The 14,311-nt window shown below is 43.7% G+C and overlaps 1 protein-coding gene across 1 annotated transcript; it reads right to left on the reverse strand.

Moving 5' to 3' along the window:
- Positions 1-12,001: 12,001 nt before the first annotated feature.
- On the reverse strand, positions 12,002-14,014 carry LOC139833837 (uncharacterized). The gene is made up of 3 exons (XM_071824191.1): positions 13,090-14,014; positions 12,842-12,982; positions 12,002-12,594 (listed from the first exon to the last, which is right to left on the reverse strand). The coding sequence occupies exons 1-3, from the start codon at positions 14,012-14,014 to the stop codon at positions 12,002-12,004; spliced, it is 1,659 nt and encodes a 552-aa protein (XP_071680292.1).
- Positions 14,015-14,311: the final 297 nt, after the last annotated feature.

A 14,311-nucleotide genomic window follows, 5' to 3' on the forward strand; every position in this document is an offset into this window, starting at 1 on the left:
CATAATTTGTTCTAATAATAGAATCATAAGGTAACTTCATTCTTTTTCTAGGGAAGTGTTCCATACCTTTCTTGAGAGGAAATTGATATTTAATATTACCTTCCTTCATATCAATGATAGCTCCAACAGTTCGAAGAAAAGGTCTTCCCAATATAATGGGACAAGATGCATTGCATTCAATATCCAAGACAACAAAATCAACGGGGACAAGGTTATTGTTAACGGTAATGCGAACATTATCAACTCTCCCCAAAGGTTTCTTTTTAGAATGATCAGCAAGATTAACATCCAAATAACAATTCTTCAATGGTGGCAAGTCAAGCATATCATAAATTTTCTTAGGCATAACAGAAATACTTGCACCAAGATCACATAAAGCGTTACAATCAAAGTCATTGACCTTCATCTTAATGATGGGCTCCCAACCATCTTCTAACTTTCTAGGAATAGAGGTTTCAAGTTTTAGTTTCTCCTCTCTTGCTTTGATGAGAGCATTTGTAATATGTTTTGTAAAGGCCAAATTTATAGCACTAGCATTGGGACTTTTAGCAAGCTTTTGTAAGAACTTCATAACTTCAGAGATGTGGCAATCATCAAAGTCTAAACCATTATGATCTACAGCAATGGGATCATCATCCCCAATGTTGGAAAAAATTTCAGCAGTTTTATCACGACGTTTCAGTGATTTTAGCAGTTTCCGGCTGTTTTGCAGGTTTTGCATTAGAAGTAGAAACATTGCCAACACCAATTCTTTCACCATTATTAGTAGGAGGTGCAGCAACATGTGGAGCATTAACATTACTAGTAGTGGTAATAGTCCAAACTTTAGCTACATTATTCTCTTTAGCAAGTTTTTCATTTTCTTCTCTTTCCCACCTAGCATGCAATTCAGCCATTAATCTTATATTCTCATTAATTCTAACTTGGATGGCATTTTCTGTAGTAAAAATTTTATTTTCAATATCCTTATTAGGCATAACTTTCAATTTCAAAAGATCAACATCAGAGGCAAGACTATCAACCTTAGAAGCAAGAATATCAATTTTATTGAGTTTTTCCTCAACAGATTTGTTAAAAGCAGTTTGTGTACTAATAAATTCTTTAAGCATAGCTTCAAGTCCAGGGGGTGTGTTCCTATTATTGTTGTAAGAATTCCCATAAGAATTACCATAACCGTTACCATTATTATAAGGATATGGCCTATAGTTATTACTAGAATTGTTCCGATAAGCATTGTTGTTGAAATTATTATTTTTAATGAAGTTTACATCAACATGTTCTTCTTGAGCAACCAATGAAGCTAATGGAACATTATTAGGATCAACATTAGTCCTATCATTCACAAGCATAGACATAATAGCATCAATCTTATCACTCAAGGAAGAGGTTTCTTCGACAGAATTTACCTTCTTACCTTGTGGAGCTCTTTCCGTGTGCCATTCAGAGTAATTAATCATCATATTATCAAGAAGCTTTGGTGCTTCACCAAGAGTGATGGACATAAAGGTACCTCCAGCAGCTGAATCCAATAGGTTCCGCGAAGAAAAGTTCAGTCCTGCATAAAAGGTTTGGATGATCATCCAAGTAGTCAGTCCATGGGTTGGGCAATTCTTTACCAAAGATTTCATTCTCTCCCATGCTTGAGCAACATGTTCATTATCTAATTGTTTAAAATTCATTATGCTACTCCTCAAAGATATAATTTTAGCGGGAGGATAATATCTACCAATAAAAGCATCCTTACATTTAGTCCATGAATCAATACTATTTCTAGGCAGAGATAGCAACCAATCTTTAGCTCTTCCTCTTAATGAGAAAGGGAACAATTTTAATTTTATAATGTCACCATCTACATCCTTATACTTTTGCATTTCACACAATTCAACAAAATTATTAAGATGGGCAGCAGCATCATCAGAACTAACACCAGAAAATTGCTCTCTCATAACAAGATTCAGTAAAGCAGGTTTAGTTTCAAAGAATTCTGCTGTAGTAGCAGGTGGAGCAATAGGTGTGCATAAGAAATCATTATTATTAGTGTTTGTGAAGTCACACAACTTAGTATTTTCAGGAGTACCCATTTTAGCAGTAGTAAATAGAGCAAACTAGATAAAGTAAATGAAGTAACTAATTTTTTGTGTTTTTGATATAGAGAACAAGACAAGTAAATAAAGTAAAGCTAGCAACTAATTTTTTTGTGTTTTGTTTAAGTGCAGCAAACAAAGTAGTAAATAAAATAAAGCAAGACAAAAACAAAGTAAAGAGATTGGATTGTGGAGACTCCCCTTGCAGCGTGTCTTGATCTCCCCGGCAACGGCGCCAGAAAATGTGCTTGATGCGTGCAATTAACACGTCCGTTGGGAACCCCAAGAGGAAGGTGTGATGCAGACAGTAGCAAGTTTTTCCTCAGAAAGAAACCAAGGTTTATCGAACCAGGAGGAGCCAAGAAGCACGTTGAGGGTTGATGGCGGCGAGATGTAGTGCGGCACAACACCAGGGATTCCGGCGCCAACGTGGAACCTGCACAACACAACCAAAGTACTTTGCCCCAACGAAACAATGAGGTTGTCAATCTCACTGGCTTGCTGTAACAAAGGATTAGATGTATAGTGTGGATGATGATTGTTTGCCAAAAATAGTAAAGAACAAATATTGCAGTAGATTGTATTCGATGTAAAGAATAGGACCGGGGTCCACAGTTCACTAGAGGTGTCTCTCCCATAAGATAAATAGCATGTTGGCTGAACAAATTACAGTCGAGCAATTGACAAATAGAGAGGGCATGACAATGCACATACATGATATGATAAGTATAGTGAGATTTAATTGGGCATTACGACAAAGTACATAGACCGCTATCTAGCATGCATCTATGCCTAAAAAGTCCACCTTCAGGTTATCATCTGAACCCCTTCCAGTATTAAGTTGCAAACAACAGACAATTGCATTAAGTATGGTGCGTAATGTAATCAATAACTACATCCTCGGACATAGCATCAATGTTTTATCCCTAGTGGCAACAGCACATCCACAACCTTAGAACTTTACATCCTTTGTCCCAGATTTAATGGAGGCATGAACCCACTATCGAGCATAAATACTCCCTCTTGGAGTTAAGAGTAAAAACTTGGCCAGAGCCTCTACTAATAACGGAGAGCATGCAAGATCATAAACAACACATAGGTAATAGATTGATATTCAACATAACATAGTATTCTCTATCCATCGGATCCCGACAAACACAACATATAGCATTACAGATAGATGATCTTGATCATGTTAGGCAGCTCACAAGATCCAACAATGAAGCACATAAGGAGAAGACGACCATCTAGCTACTGCTATGGACCCATAGTCCAGGGGTGAACTACTCACTCATCACTCCGGAGGCGACCATGGCGGTGAAGAGTCCTCCGGGAGATGATTCCCCTCTCCGGCAGGGTGCCGGAGGCGATCTCCTGAATCCCCCGAGATGGGATTGGCGGCGGCGGCGTCTCAGTAAGGTTTTCCGTATCGTGGCTCTCGGTACTGGGGGTTTCGCGACGGAGGCTTTAAGTAGGCGGAAGGGCAGGTCAGGGGGCCACACGAGGGCCCCACACAACAGGCCGGCGCGGCCAAGGCCCAGGCCGCGCCGCCCTAGTGTCTGGCCACCTCGTGGCCCCACTTCGTCTCTCCTTCGGACTTCTGGAAGCTTCGTGCAAAAATAGGCCCCTGGGCGTTGATTTCGTCCAATTCCGAGAATATTTCCTTTGTAGGATTTCTGAAACCAAAAACAGCAGAAAACAGCAACTGGCTCTTCGGCATCTCGTTAATAGGTTAGTGCCGGAAAATGCATAAATATGACATAAAGTATGCATAAAACATGTAGATATCATCAATAATATGGCATGGAACATAAGAAATTATCGATACGTCGGAGACGTATCAATATGCTCAACGAAAATCGACATCACTTACCGGGAACAGGTCGGGCGCAAAAAGTAGATGTAGCAGCAAACAGAGAAAAGCCGAAAAATCCCCGAATCCCTGCCAGAACATGCGAAGGATGTAACCACAGAGAGCAAAAACAGATGCGGTGCTGCAGTCGAGGGAGGAGAGCGCGCAAACCAGACCTCACCGTCGACGAGCGATGCAGGGATGTGACCAGCGCGCGACGAAGCAAACCTTCCCCCCGCCGAGCGGACGAAAATGGAGCTCCGATGACGAATCAGCCGCCAGCCGACATGGTGTACACCCGCCGCGGCCAGGATCTTCTACTCTACGGCGAGAATCGCGGGGGAGCGGCGGCGATTTGGCCGGCGATTTGGCGAAGCTCCGGGAGAGATTTGGGCGAAGGGCGAAATGGATGACGGCGACCGCACGAGTCCCGAAATTTGAACCGCCTGGGAAATTACTACACGCACCAAAAAGCGGTCGGACGTTACGACCAGGTGGTGGCCCCGCGCGGGACGACGCGCGATCGTCCGATCTGATCCAACGGCGCGGACACGCGACCTCGACGTACGACCAAAAGGAAGTCGACTATGAGATAAGAATTGCGGGGTGTGAAACCCATCTAAGAGGCCAAGAAAGTAGATACTGTTTAACGGGCTCTGCCATTTACCGCTTTCAGTGGCGAAACAACGTGAATCCGTATTTCCCGCCCATTAGCGGGACACAATATACGCCCTGCTCACGTAGGTTGGCTTCGTGTGCCGTGCCTTGGTAGCCAGTATCCTACGCGCCCGGGTTTTTTTTCGGTTTCGAGAAGATTCTAGAATCTTCTATTTTAGTTTCTACCAGTTGGCTCTGTTTTTTCAGGGTTCTTCGCTGGTTCTTTCTTTTTTGTCGGTTTGTTTTGAACAATTATTGTTCGAGCAATTTTCAAATTTAAACAATTTTCAGCTTTGAACAATTTTTAATTAAATATTTTTAAAATCTGAATATTTTAAAATTTGAACATTTTTTAGAACATTTTTTTCAAATTTATATATTTTTATAAATATTTTCAGAATCTAGTCATGTTCGCAAAACGGAGGATGATAGTGGACAGAGAGGAGCGGACCTGGGCCGGCTCAACAGGACCTACTTGCGAGCGGAGCTCTATTCGCTTCCGCGCCGATGCGATGAGTAGGGGCTCCCCGAAACAGCTGGGGCCGCTTCAAGAATTTCAACATTGGCCAGACCCACCATATTTCGTCCCGAAAAAGCTGGGTTTCAGATTTTGAAAAATGTTCAAATTTTTAAATTGTTCAAAATATTAAATGTTCAAATCTGAAAATGTGAAATTTGAAAATGTTTTTTGTTGTTTAGAATTAAAAATGTTCAAATCTAAAAATATGGAAAATTTAAAAATGTTCAAATTTTAAAAAGTATTCAAATCTAAAAATGTTGAAAAATTAAAAATTTCAAGAAAATCAGAACCAAAAAAGTTCAAACTTGAATTTTTTTAGAAAATATTCGAAACTTATAAAAGTTCAAAAAATGACTAGAAAAATGAAAAACCGAAGAAAACCTAGAAGGAAAAAAGCAGCAAGCCCCTATAAACCTAGCGAAAAACCAAAAAAAAAAAGCAAAAACAAAAAAACCAGAAGTTCCCCAGCCCCTTTGGGCCGGCCTAGCCAATGTTTTCCTCAGCGGCCCCGACCGTCGGGGCCACTTTGAGCGGTGACTAGGTTCCACCCTGCTAAACCTTTACTAACTATTCCAACATTTTCTCCTCCTTCGCAGAATGGGCTATAAGTGTCGGGTTGATGACATCGCCAGTTAGGGTTGGATTGTACGCATCGCCTGAAGATAATCACTCGTGAGCCTACCCATTAGGCTACTCACTGGCGGAAAAGAAATAGTATCATACTTTCTTCAACATGTAGTAGTCTAATGGCCATAACAATCGATAGCTTTGGTGAAGACTTAGGCTCGAATCCTAGCATGGACAATATTATTCGAATTTTTCCTAATATGAGCAAAATTTAAATATAAATAAATTTCAAATCTGAGCAAAAGTTTAAAATTCTGAATCTGAGCAAAAATTAATTTTGAATAATTTTGTTTGTTCCAAATATTTTTTGTTCAATTAAATTTTCGCCTCAAATCTTTTTTCTCAAAATATTTTTTGTTCAATAAAATTTTCGCTCAAATTTTATTTTTTCCAAAAAAAATTTGCTCAAAATATTGTTTGCTCAAAAATCTATTCGCTCAAAAAATAAAATATTTATAGTTCAAAAATGTTTCAAATTTAAGAATGTTAAAAAATCAAACAAGAAAACCGAAGAACCAGAAATTAAAAGAAATAAAAAACCTAGCGAACAACCGAAGAAGAGAAAACGAAACCAGAAAACCGGATAACTACCGAAGAACCGGAAACCTAATGGGCCGCAGCCCAGTAGCCCACCATGTCCAACTGCATGCGACTGTTATTACCCATCGCTGATAAGCGATAAATAGGTTGCACAAACTAAAATAAAATTATGACAAAGAATAATCGCCAAGGTACTGTAACGCACAGGGTGGGCCGCGCACCACATTGCATGGGTGCTACAGGCCCAAGGCTTCATGGCACTCCATGGAAGGCTAACGCAGGTGAATGCTAAATCCAATCTGCCGCCTTGCCTCCATCTGGAATTCTGGATAGAATACCAATCACATCTCAAGTTTTGGGAGTAATCGTTGTGGTGATGTATTGGTATTCGTATCCAATATATTAGTCTGATTTATTATACTTTATCTCATAGCAATTGTTGTGTGCTTACATTTGAGAATAAATGGTGATGTGATTTCTGGAGCTTCCTATTTAATCAAAGTGGCGTTCAGACATATACTTACGGTATTTCTGTGAAGCTCGATTTACATAGTTCATTTCAGCCATTTGCTTCAGCAAAAAGAGTGTACTGTCATCTCTGCCAACATATACCACTGTTTGATATTTGTTTGCAGGGCCGACATTTCCCCCCGTTCCCTAATCCTTTTTGCTGCAGCAATATTTGGTAGACGAGTGACTATGTTTCTAGTTGGATATCATTACAGGTTGTAGAAATTATTGGTTGGTGCTTCAACTAAATAATGTAAATTTCTCAGATTGCTATGGAAAGTTGTTAACACCAATTTACAAAACTAAGCACAAAGAAAATATCAGAGCTTTTTGTGTAGCTTCATAGTGGAAGGATGGCCGGTGGAGGCCACTTTGATTCGATCTGTCACGGAAATGGATGTCCATGTATCTTGTGCATTGAATTCTGAGAGAAAATCACATCCGGAGGATTTCGAGGATCAATTGTGTAATCAGCTAAACCAAATATATGTATCTTACTCGTTTACGGATTCTTTACTTGTTCTGTAGAAACGAAACTGGGAACTTCTTTTTGATCTGTTGTGCAGAAACCAAGATTGAACAACAGGGATGGTTCCGTGCCACTTTTTATTAGCACCAACTTGTATATAAATCGGAACGTATTGTCTTGGAAAACTATGATTATCAGTTGATACATAATAACATTGTATTTGAGCCACATAATTCTTGGATGCCTTACACTGCACAACAAGAATGTTGTTGATCTTTCAAAAATAAGGATAATGGAAAATTCTGCAAGGTGGAAAGCCGTGGAAGTTTGAAAGAGGTTGTTGTGTGATGCTCTCGTGTTTTCGAAGTCCCCCATGTGATTTGCGAGATGATATCTTGGGCAGGCCCAATTTTTTTTCCATTAGTAACAAATAAATATATTGTTCGTGAACATTGGCTTTCGCTCTGCATACGGCCATACCTGTGTAAATACCTGCCATTCTATCGCCAAAACAGAGGGGCTCGGCACCACGCACCATCAAATGGGATATACAGTACAGTCTACAGAGGGCTATACATCTCTAACAATAGTCAGTTAGCAAACGGAAATTCAATTCGGCTCCCAGGTGCGTATGCTCTCTCTACCAACAAAATATATTTCGAAGTGTGAAAAAATTTTGACAAAAAATTCTACATGTACATCTCCATAATATATGTGTGTGCGTCAAGTTTCACGAAAAAATAATATTTTTTGTGGCCTATGTAAAAAAGAGAAAACTTATCATACGAAAAGCATTGTTTTCAGCACTGAATTTTGTCTTTTTTACACATGTCACATGATAAGTTCATTTTTTATGAAACCACTTTGTGAGCGTGTAGCACGTGAAGATGTACGTGCGAATTTTTTGTTTCATTTTTTAAAAATTTTGAAATATGTGTAAGATGCATATCAAAATATAGGGAGCATATGCTCCCATGTTCTAAAACACCACTCCCGCAAGCAAACTGCTAATATTATTTTAAAGTGATTTCTCCCTATTAGATTTTTCAGTGATTGGTGATTTCCAAAATGTCTATCTGTTATATACTTCGTTTGTATCATGTCATCAGAATATTACAATTCAGCACTATACTTCGATCAATATCCTTTAAGACTGAGTATCTTCTTTGTTTTCTTGCGTGTAGGGTGGAACAAGCTTGCCTGTTTCTACATGGGTGAGATGTAAGTTTGAAATGAATAACAAGTCAGTTGCTCCCGTACTTGTTCTCCTGCACAACAGATGATCACAGCTCTAGTGATGCTCTACAATTTTGGCCACCCTATTGATTGAAGCAAGCTCGTGTGATGCTGCATTGCTGATCACCCTTATGATTTTACGAGAAGGAATTCTATAAAGCTCGTGCTCCCTGACTGGATTTTTGTCAATCGTACAGTTTCCATAACACGAATCTTGCTGCTGGCTTGTGATGCTGACTTGCTGATTGTGGTTCTGAGTTATGAGAATATGTACAAACAATTAAACATTGTCAAACAAAAGCTATGGGCTCGGACCGAGAAGAGAACAGAAGGAATCAGTTGAAAGATGGGTCAAGAGTGGTGAGACTGAATTTCTTGTGCTAGGTCCTTTTGTCGCAGTCTTGTTCCTCTTTCTTTTTGTCTGTAAAAACTTCCGAGTTCTCTTGCCATTTAACGAAATGATGGCCGCGTTTCCAGTGAAGCTCTACAATTTTTGGATTCCATGCTCCATTCCTTCTTGAACCATATGAATTTGTTGTCAATTATATAATTTTACTTAGGATGAATCATGTTGCCTGTTTGAAGCAAGTTTGGTTTGCAATTTCTTACCAAACAGTTTGATGATTTTCGGTCCAAATTGCAATGGAAGTAACAGATTAGACAGTTATGTAAATGCAGCCATTACACACAATTTTAAAAGAAAAGCAATATTTTAGTGACACTCTCACAAGGGTTAAATACTCGGAAGTAAAATCTGAATACAACTATAGTTTACATAACAGCACATCACAAGGGTGAACAAACTACTGCGACTACTAAACTTCAGATGTTAAACACTCGATCCAAACTAATGATGATGTTCGAACTATCCTTTCGCTAATGCACCAATCTTGTGCAGGTACTCAACTCAAATCGTGTTCTGCCTTGGTACAGCAAAAGCGGAGTAGCCAGACTGGGTCATCCGTCAGCCTTGATCAGCATTCAGCAGAGACGAGATTCAGAGAGTGGCAATCGAATTCCAGAAGAAGTCTGCTCCACCGCACCATGGAGTCGATGCCGCCGTCATCATTGAGCAGCTCCAAGGAGCAGAACGCTCGCCACCATCGATCTGGGGCAGTCCACTCCAGAATTTCTCGCCCAAGTCGTCGACCTGGACTTGGACCGGCCGATTTGGCGCGGGATCGGAGAGCTCGCCGATGATGCGGTAGTGCTCGCTCCAGAATTGGTCGTCGCAAAGAAAGGCGTCATCGTCCTCCAGAATTGGTGCCTGCTGAATTGGTGCGGTAGGGGGAGGAAAGAGGAGCTGCCGCCTCACGGGAGAAGATTCGTCGGTGGCCTTGATGGACTTGCGCGGACACGCCGGGCGCTCGTCGGCCGCCTTCCTCTTGCACTTGCGCGCGGACGCTGATGAAGCCAAAGACTTGGACAAGGAACTGAGGAATCGAGGGCTGCGATAGATCTTGCAAAGCACGGTTCTTGGTTCTTGGCCGCCCTCGACGAGTGTAAGGTTCCTAGCGATTCAACCTCACGAATTCATCTCCTCATACAAGTTCCCTACAGGATCTGCCCCGAATTGGGGTTACACAGCGAGAGAGGAACGAGACTTAGTCTAATCTGTTCGAGTCTTCCCTTCCTGGGGTTCTTCCTCTTTAACCGAGAGCTTGGCTTCGGGCTCACGTCTTGTGCATCTCGGGCTGGGCCTTGTCTCGGACCATCTGGTGGCCCATCTTGTTGGTGGTATCAGCCTGGGTCGTGACATTCCCTCCCCCTTGAGTGCTATCTTGACCCCAGGACAGGACACCAGGGAATCGCCGTTGGAGAGTGTGTTCGTCTTCCCAGGTTACTGTCGAGGATGGCAGCCCAGTCCACCGCACCAAAGCTCTTGGCACCATAACCCCGCCGCGCTGGATTTGCCGGCGAGCCAGGACCTGTTGTGGTTGCAGTACAGCAAAGTCATCCAAACAGAGGAGGGAAATATCATCACTTACAGTCTGGGAAGCTGGAAGGCGTAGCTTGAGCTAGGAGACATGCACCACATTATGGATTTTGCTAGAAGCTGGTAAATCCAGTTTGTAAGCCACCTCTCCGACTCGAGCGAGCACCTTGTAGGGTCCAAAGAAACGGAAAGCCAATTTCTGACTGCTGCGAGCTGCCAAGGACGTCTGAACATACGGCTGCAGCTTGAGGAATACATAATCGCCTACCGAAAAGGATCTCTCGGAGCGGTGCTTGTCTGCCTGCTTTTTCATCCGTTCTTGTGCTCGAATCAGTTGCTGTCGGAGTAGGCTTGTCATCGTCTCTCGTTCTTGCGACAATTCCGGATCGGGTGCATCGAACAAGCCGAGGAAGCAGATATGCCGAAATGTCGAGGAGGATGGCCATACAATGCTTCAAAGGGTGAGCGTCCCAAGGCGGAGTGGAAGGACGTGTTGTACCAGAACTCTGCGAGTGGTAGCCAGCGGAACCACTTTGTGGGACAGGCGTGAACTGTGCATCGCAAGAAGTTTTCCAAACACTGATTCAACCGTTCCGTTTGACCATCCGTTTGCGGATGATAGGAGGAGCTCATCATGAGCTGAGTGTCTGTCAGTTTGAACAGCTCTTGCCACAACTTGCTCGTGAAGATCTTGTCGCGATCGGAGATGATGCATTTAGGCAGTCCATGCAACTTGTACACTTGATCAGTAAAGGTTGTGGCTACCTGTAGAGCGTTGAAAGGATGCTTCAAGGGTAGGAAGTGAGCGTACTTGGTCAATTTGTCGATGACGACAAGGATGACATCGTGACCATTAGACTTGGGCAGCCCTTCCACAAAATCGAGGCTTACTGTATGCCAAGCTTGCTCCGGTACTGGTAATGGTTGGAGAAGACCTGGGAGCTTTGTGTGTTCCACTTTGGCACGCTGACATGTGTCACATTGTTGTACAAATTCTTGGACAGTTTGCTTGAGGGCTGGCCAGGCGAACAGCTTGTGGATGCGCTGGTATGTTGCCAACACGCCTGAGTGTCCTCCAATCCCACTGTCATGGAGGGATTTGAGTATATGTTGTTGCGCCAGTTTGTTCTCCCCTACCCAGACTTTGCCATTCTTACGGATAATGCCTTTTTCCAGCGTGAATCCCTCTGCGTTGCTGCCTGACACACTGAGCTCTGTCCAGAGTTGTTTAGTCACTGCATCGTCGTTGTATCCTGCGATCAACTGGTCGATCCAGGTTGGAACGGAGGAGGAGATTGCCATAATTTCTGGTGGATGAGGACGGCGAGACAGGGCATCAGCAGCTGCATTGGTGATCCCTTTCTTATACTGAATGGTATATCGAAGCCCCATCAGTTTCACATACGCTTTATGTTGTATCCCAGTCCCCAGCCGTTGCTCTGTGAGATGCAGTAGACTCCTCTGGTCCGTTCTGATTACAAATTCCTGATGCTGCAGATACGAGCGCCATTTGTCCACTGCCATGAGAATAGCCACACATTCTTTTTCATATGTTGACAGCGCCTGGTTCTTAGGGCTCAGCGCTTTCTTTGAGGTATGCAATGGGGTGTCCATCCTGCATCAGCACTGCCCCCACACCATACTGGCATGCATCAGTTTCCACTACAAAGGTTTTGGCGAAGTCTGGGAGTGCTAGGACTGGAGCTTGAACTAGCGCACTCTTCAGAGTAGTGAATGCCTCCTCTGTGCTTGGTGTCCACTGGAACAACGTGCCCTTACGTAACAGCTGTGTGAGTGGCCTACTGATCATCCCATAATTCTTGATGAATTTACGGTAGTACCCTGTGAGACCAAGGAACCCTCGCAGGTGCTTAAGTGTCGTTGGCCGTGGCCAGGCCTGCACCGTGGCAATCTTGGAGCTGTCCGTGGCGACTCCGGCTGTGCCAATCACATGCCCTAAGTACTCCAGATTCTGCTGAGCAAAAGTGCATTTTGTCTGCTTGAGCTGCAACTGATGAGCTCGGAGAATTTGGAGCACCTCCCGGACTTGCTGTCGGTGTTCTTCTAGGGTTGGAGAGTAGATTAAGATGTCGTCCATGAATACCAAGACTCCCTTTCTCAGCATCTTCTCGAAAATGTGGTTCATGACCCCTTGAAAGGTTGCTGGCGCATTCGTAAGGCCAAACGGCATTACCAGGAACTCATACAATCCCTGGTGCGTGCGAAATGCTGTCTTCTATTCTTCTCCTTCCGCCACGCGTAGCTGATGGTAACCTGAAGAGAGATCCAACTTAGTAAACCATCGGCCCCCGATTCGTGAAAGCTTGATTCGTCTACCACCGGCATTGGATGCTTGTGTTTCACCGTGATGGCATTCGGTTGTCTATAATCGACGCGAAACGCCAAGTACCATCCTTCTTCCTCACCAATAGCACAGGCGACGCAAATGGGCTTGAGCTGTGACGAATTATCCCTTGCCTCAGCATCTGATGAATCTGCCGCTCAATTTCATCCTTCTGATGTGGTGCATATCGGTACGGGCGGGCATTCACTGGTTGAGCCCCAGGTACTAGTGGAATCTTGTGATCCTACTGGCGTCGAGGAGGCAGGGTGTCGGTTGGTGTAAACAAGTCCTGGAATTCTGCCAGCACCTCTGACAACTCTGTAGGGAAGTCACTGCCCTGTAACACTTCCATCCTGTGAATGCCATCTTGATGTACTGGTTGGACATGGATACACTGCGCCACTGCTCCTCGGCGAAGAAGCCCTTGCAGTTGATAGGCTGGCCAACACTGCCATTGTCCTGGATGCCGAGCAGTGTGATTTTCTTCCCCCGATGGCGGAACCTCATACGTCGTTGACGCCAATGCACCCACATGGGATTGAATTCTTCCAACCAGTCGCCGCCAAGGATAATGTCATAACAGTTGAGTGGAAGAATCTTCATGTCCTGCTGGAAGGAGTTCCCTTGACACTGCCAAGACAGTTGCCGCACCAGGTGATCACTTGTCATGGTCTCGCCGTTGGCGACGACAAAACGCGATGGCGCACACTGTTCCTTGTTCATATGCAGCTTTTCCACCAATGCTGCATCCACAAATGACGCTCCGCTCCCAGAATCCACAAGAATTAGCACCTCTTGTTGGCCAACACGACCATGTAGGCGAATCGTACGACGGCGCGTCGGCCTTGCTTCAGCAACTGCTGCTAGTTCGACACACATGAGCTCATCCTCGGAACTCATGTCATCTGGGCTCTCCGTGCTGGCATCCCCTCCTGGTGGCAGCGCGTCCAGTAACTCCTCCAAAACGTGGAGGGGAACCTTGTCAGGGCACTTGTGGGTGCGGTTCCATTTCTCGCCACAAGTAAAGCACTCTCCCTTGGACTTGCGGTACGCGCGCAGAGACTCGAGCTTATCATCCCAGCGAGGCTTGTCCGGTTTCTTCGTATCATCAGCACGGACCGGAAATTTGGCCTTCTCTGCTGCTCCACTGGCCTTGTAATTGTACTTGGAGTTTGCCTTGAAGGAGTGGTGATGATGTCGAATGTTTTCCTGCTCTGTTTCCTGTAACAAGGCAAGCATACTCGCAGTATCCACATCTTCGGGTATTCGAAGTAAAACAGCAGAACGAATTTCATCAATTAAGCCAGCTATATATCTCTCCACGAAGAAAACCTCACTCGTATTTGGATCATGCAGGAGAATTTGGTGGCGTAGGTGGTTGAATTTTTCTGTGTAGCTCTCTACTGTGTCTGTTTGGCGGAGTGATACGTCCAAAACGTATCTACTTTCCCGAACACTTTTGCTATTGTTTTGCCTCTAATTTGTGTATTTTGGATGCAACTAACACGGACTAACGCTGTTTTCAGAAGCGCTCAC

Source organism: Lolium perenne, chromosome 7, assembly GCF_019359855.2.
Source record: "Lolium perenne isolate Kyuss_39 chromosome 7, Kyuss_2.0, whole genome shotgun sequence".
NCBI lineage: Eukaryota > Viridiplantae > Streptophyta > Magnoliopsida > Poales > Poaceae > Lolium > Lolium perenne.

Coding starts and splice junctions, on each gene's coding strand:
- LOC139833837 (XM_071824191.1), bottom strand. CDS start 14,014: ATGCTTGCCTTGTTACAGGAAACAGAGCAGGAAAACATTCGACATCAT. Junction 12,983..13,089: donor AGTGACTTCCCTACAGAGTT/GTCAGAGGTGCT, acceptor GGGCTCAACCAG/TGAATGCCCGCCCGTACCGA. Junction 12,595..12,841: donor ATTGGTGAGGAAGAAGGATG/GTACTTGGCGTT, acceptor CGAATGCGCCAG/CAACCTTTCAAGGGGTCATG.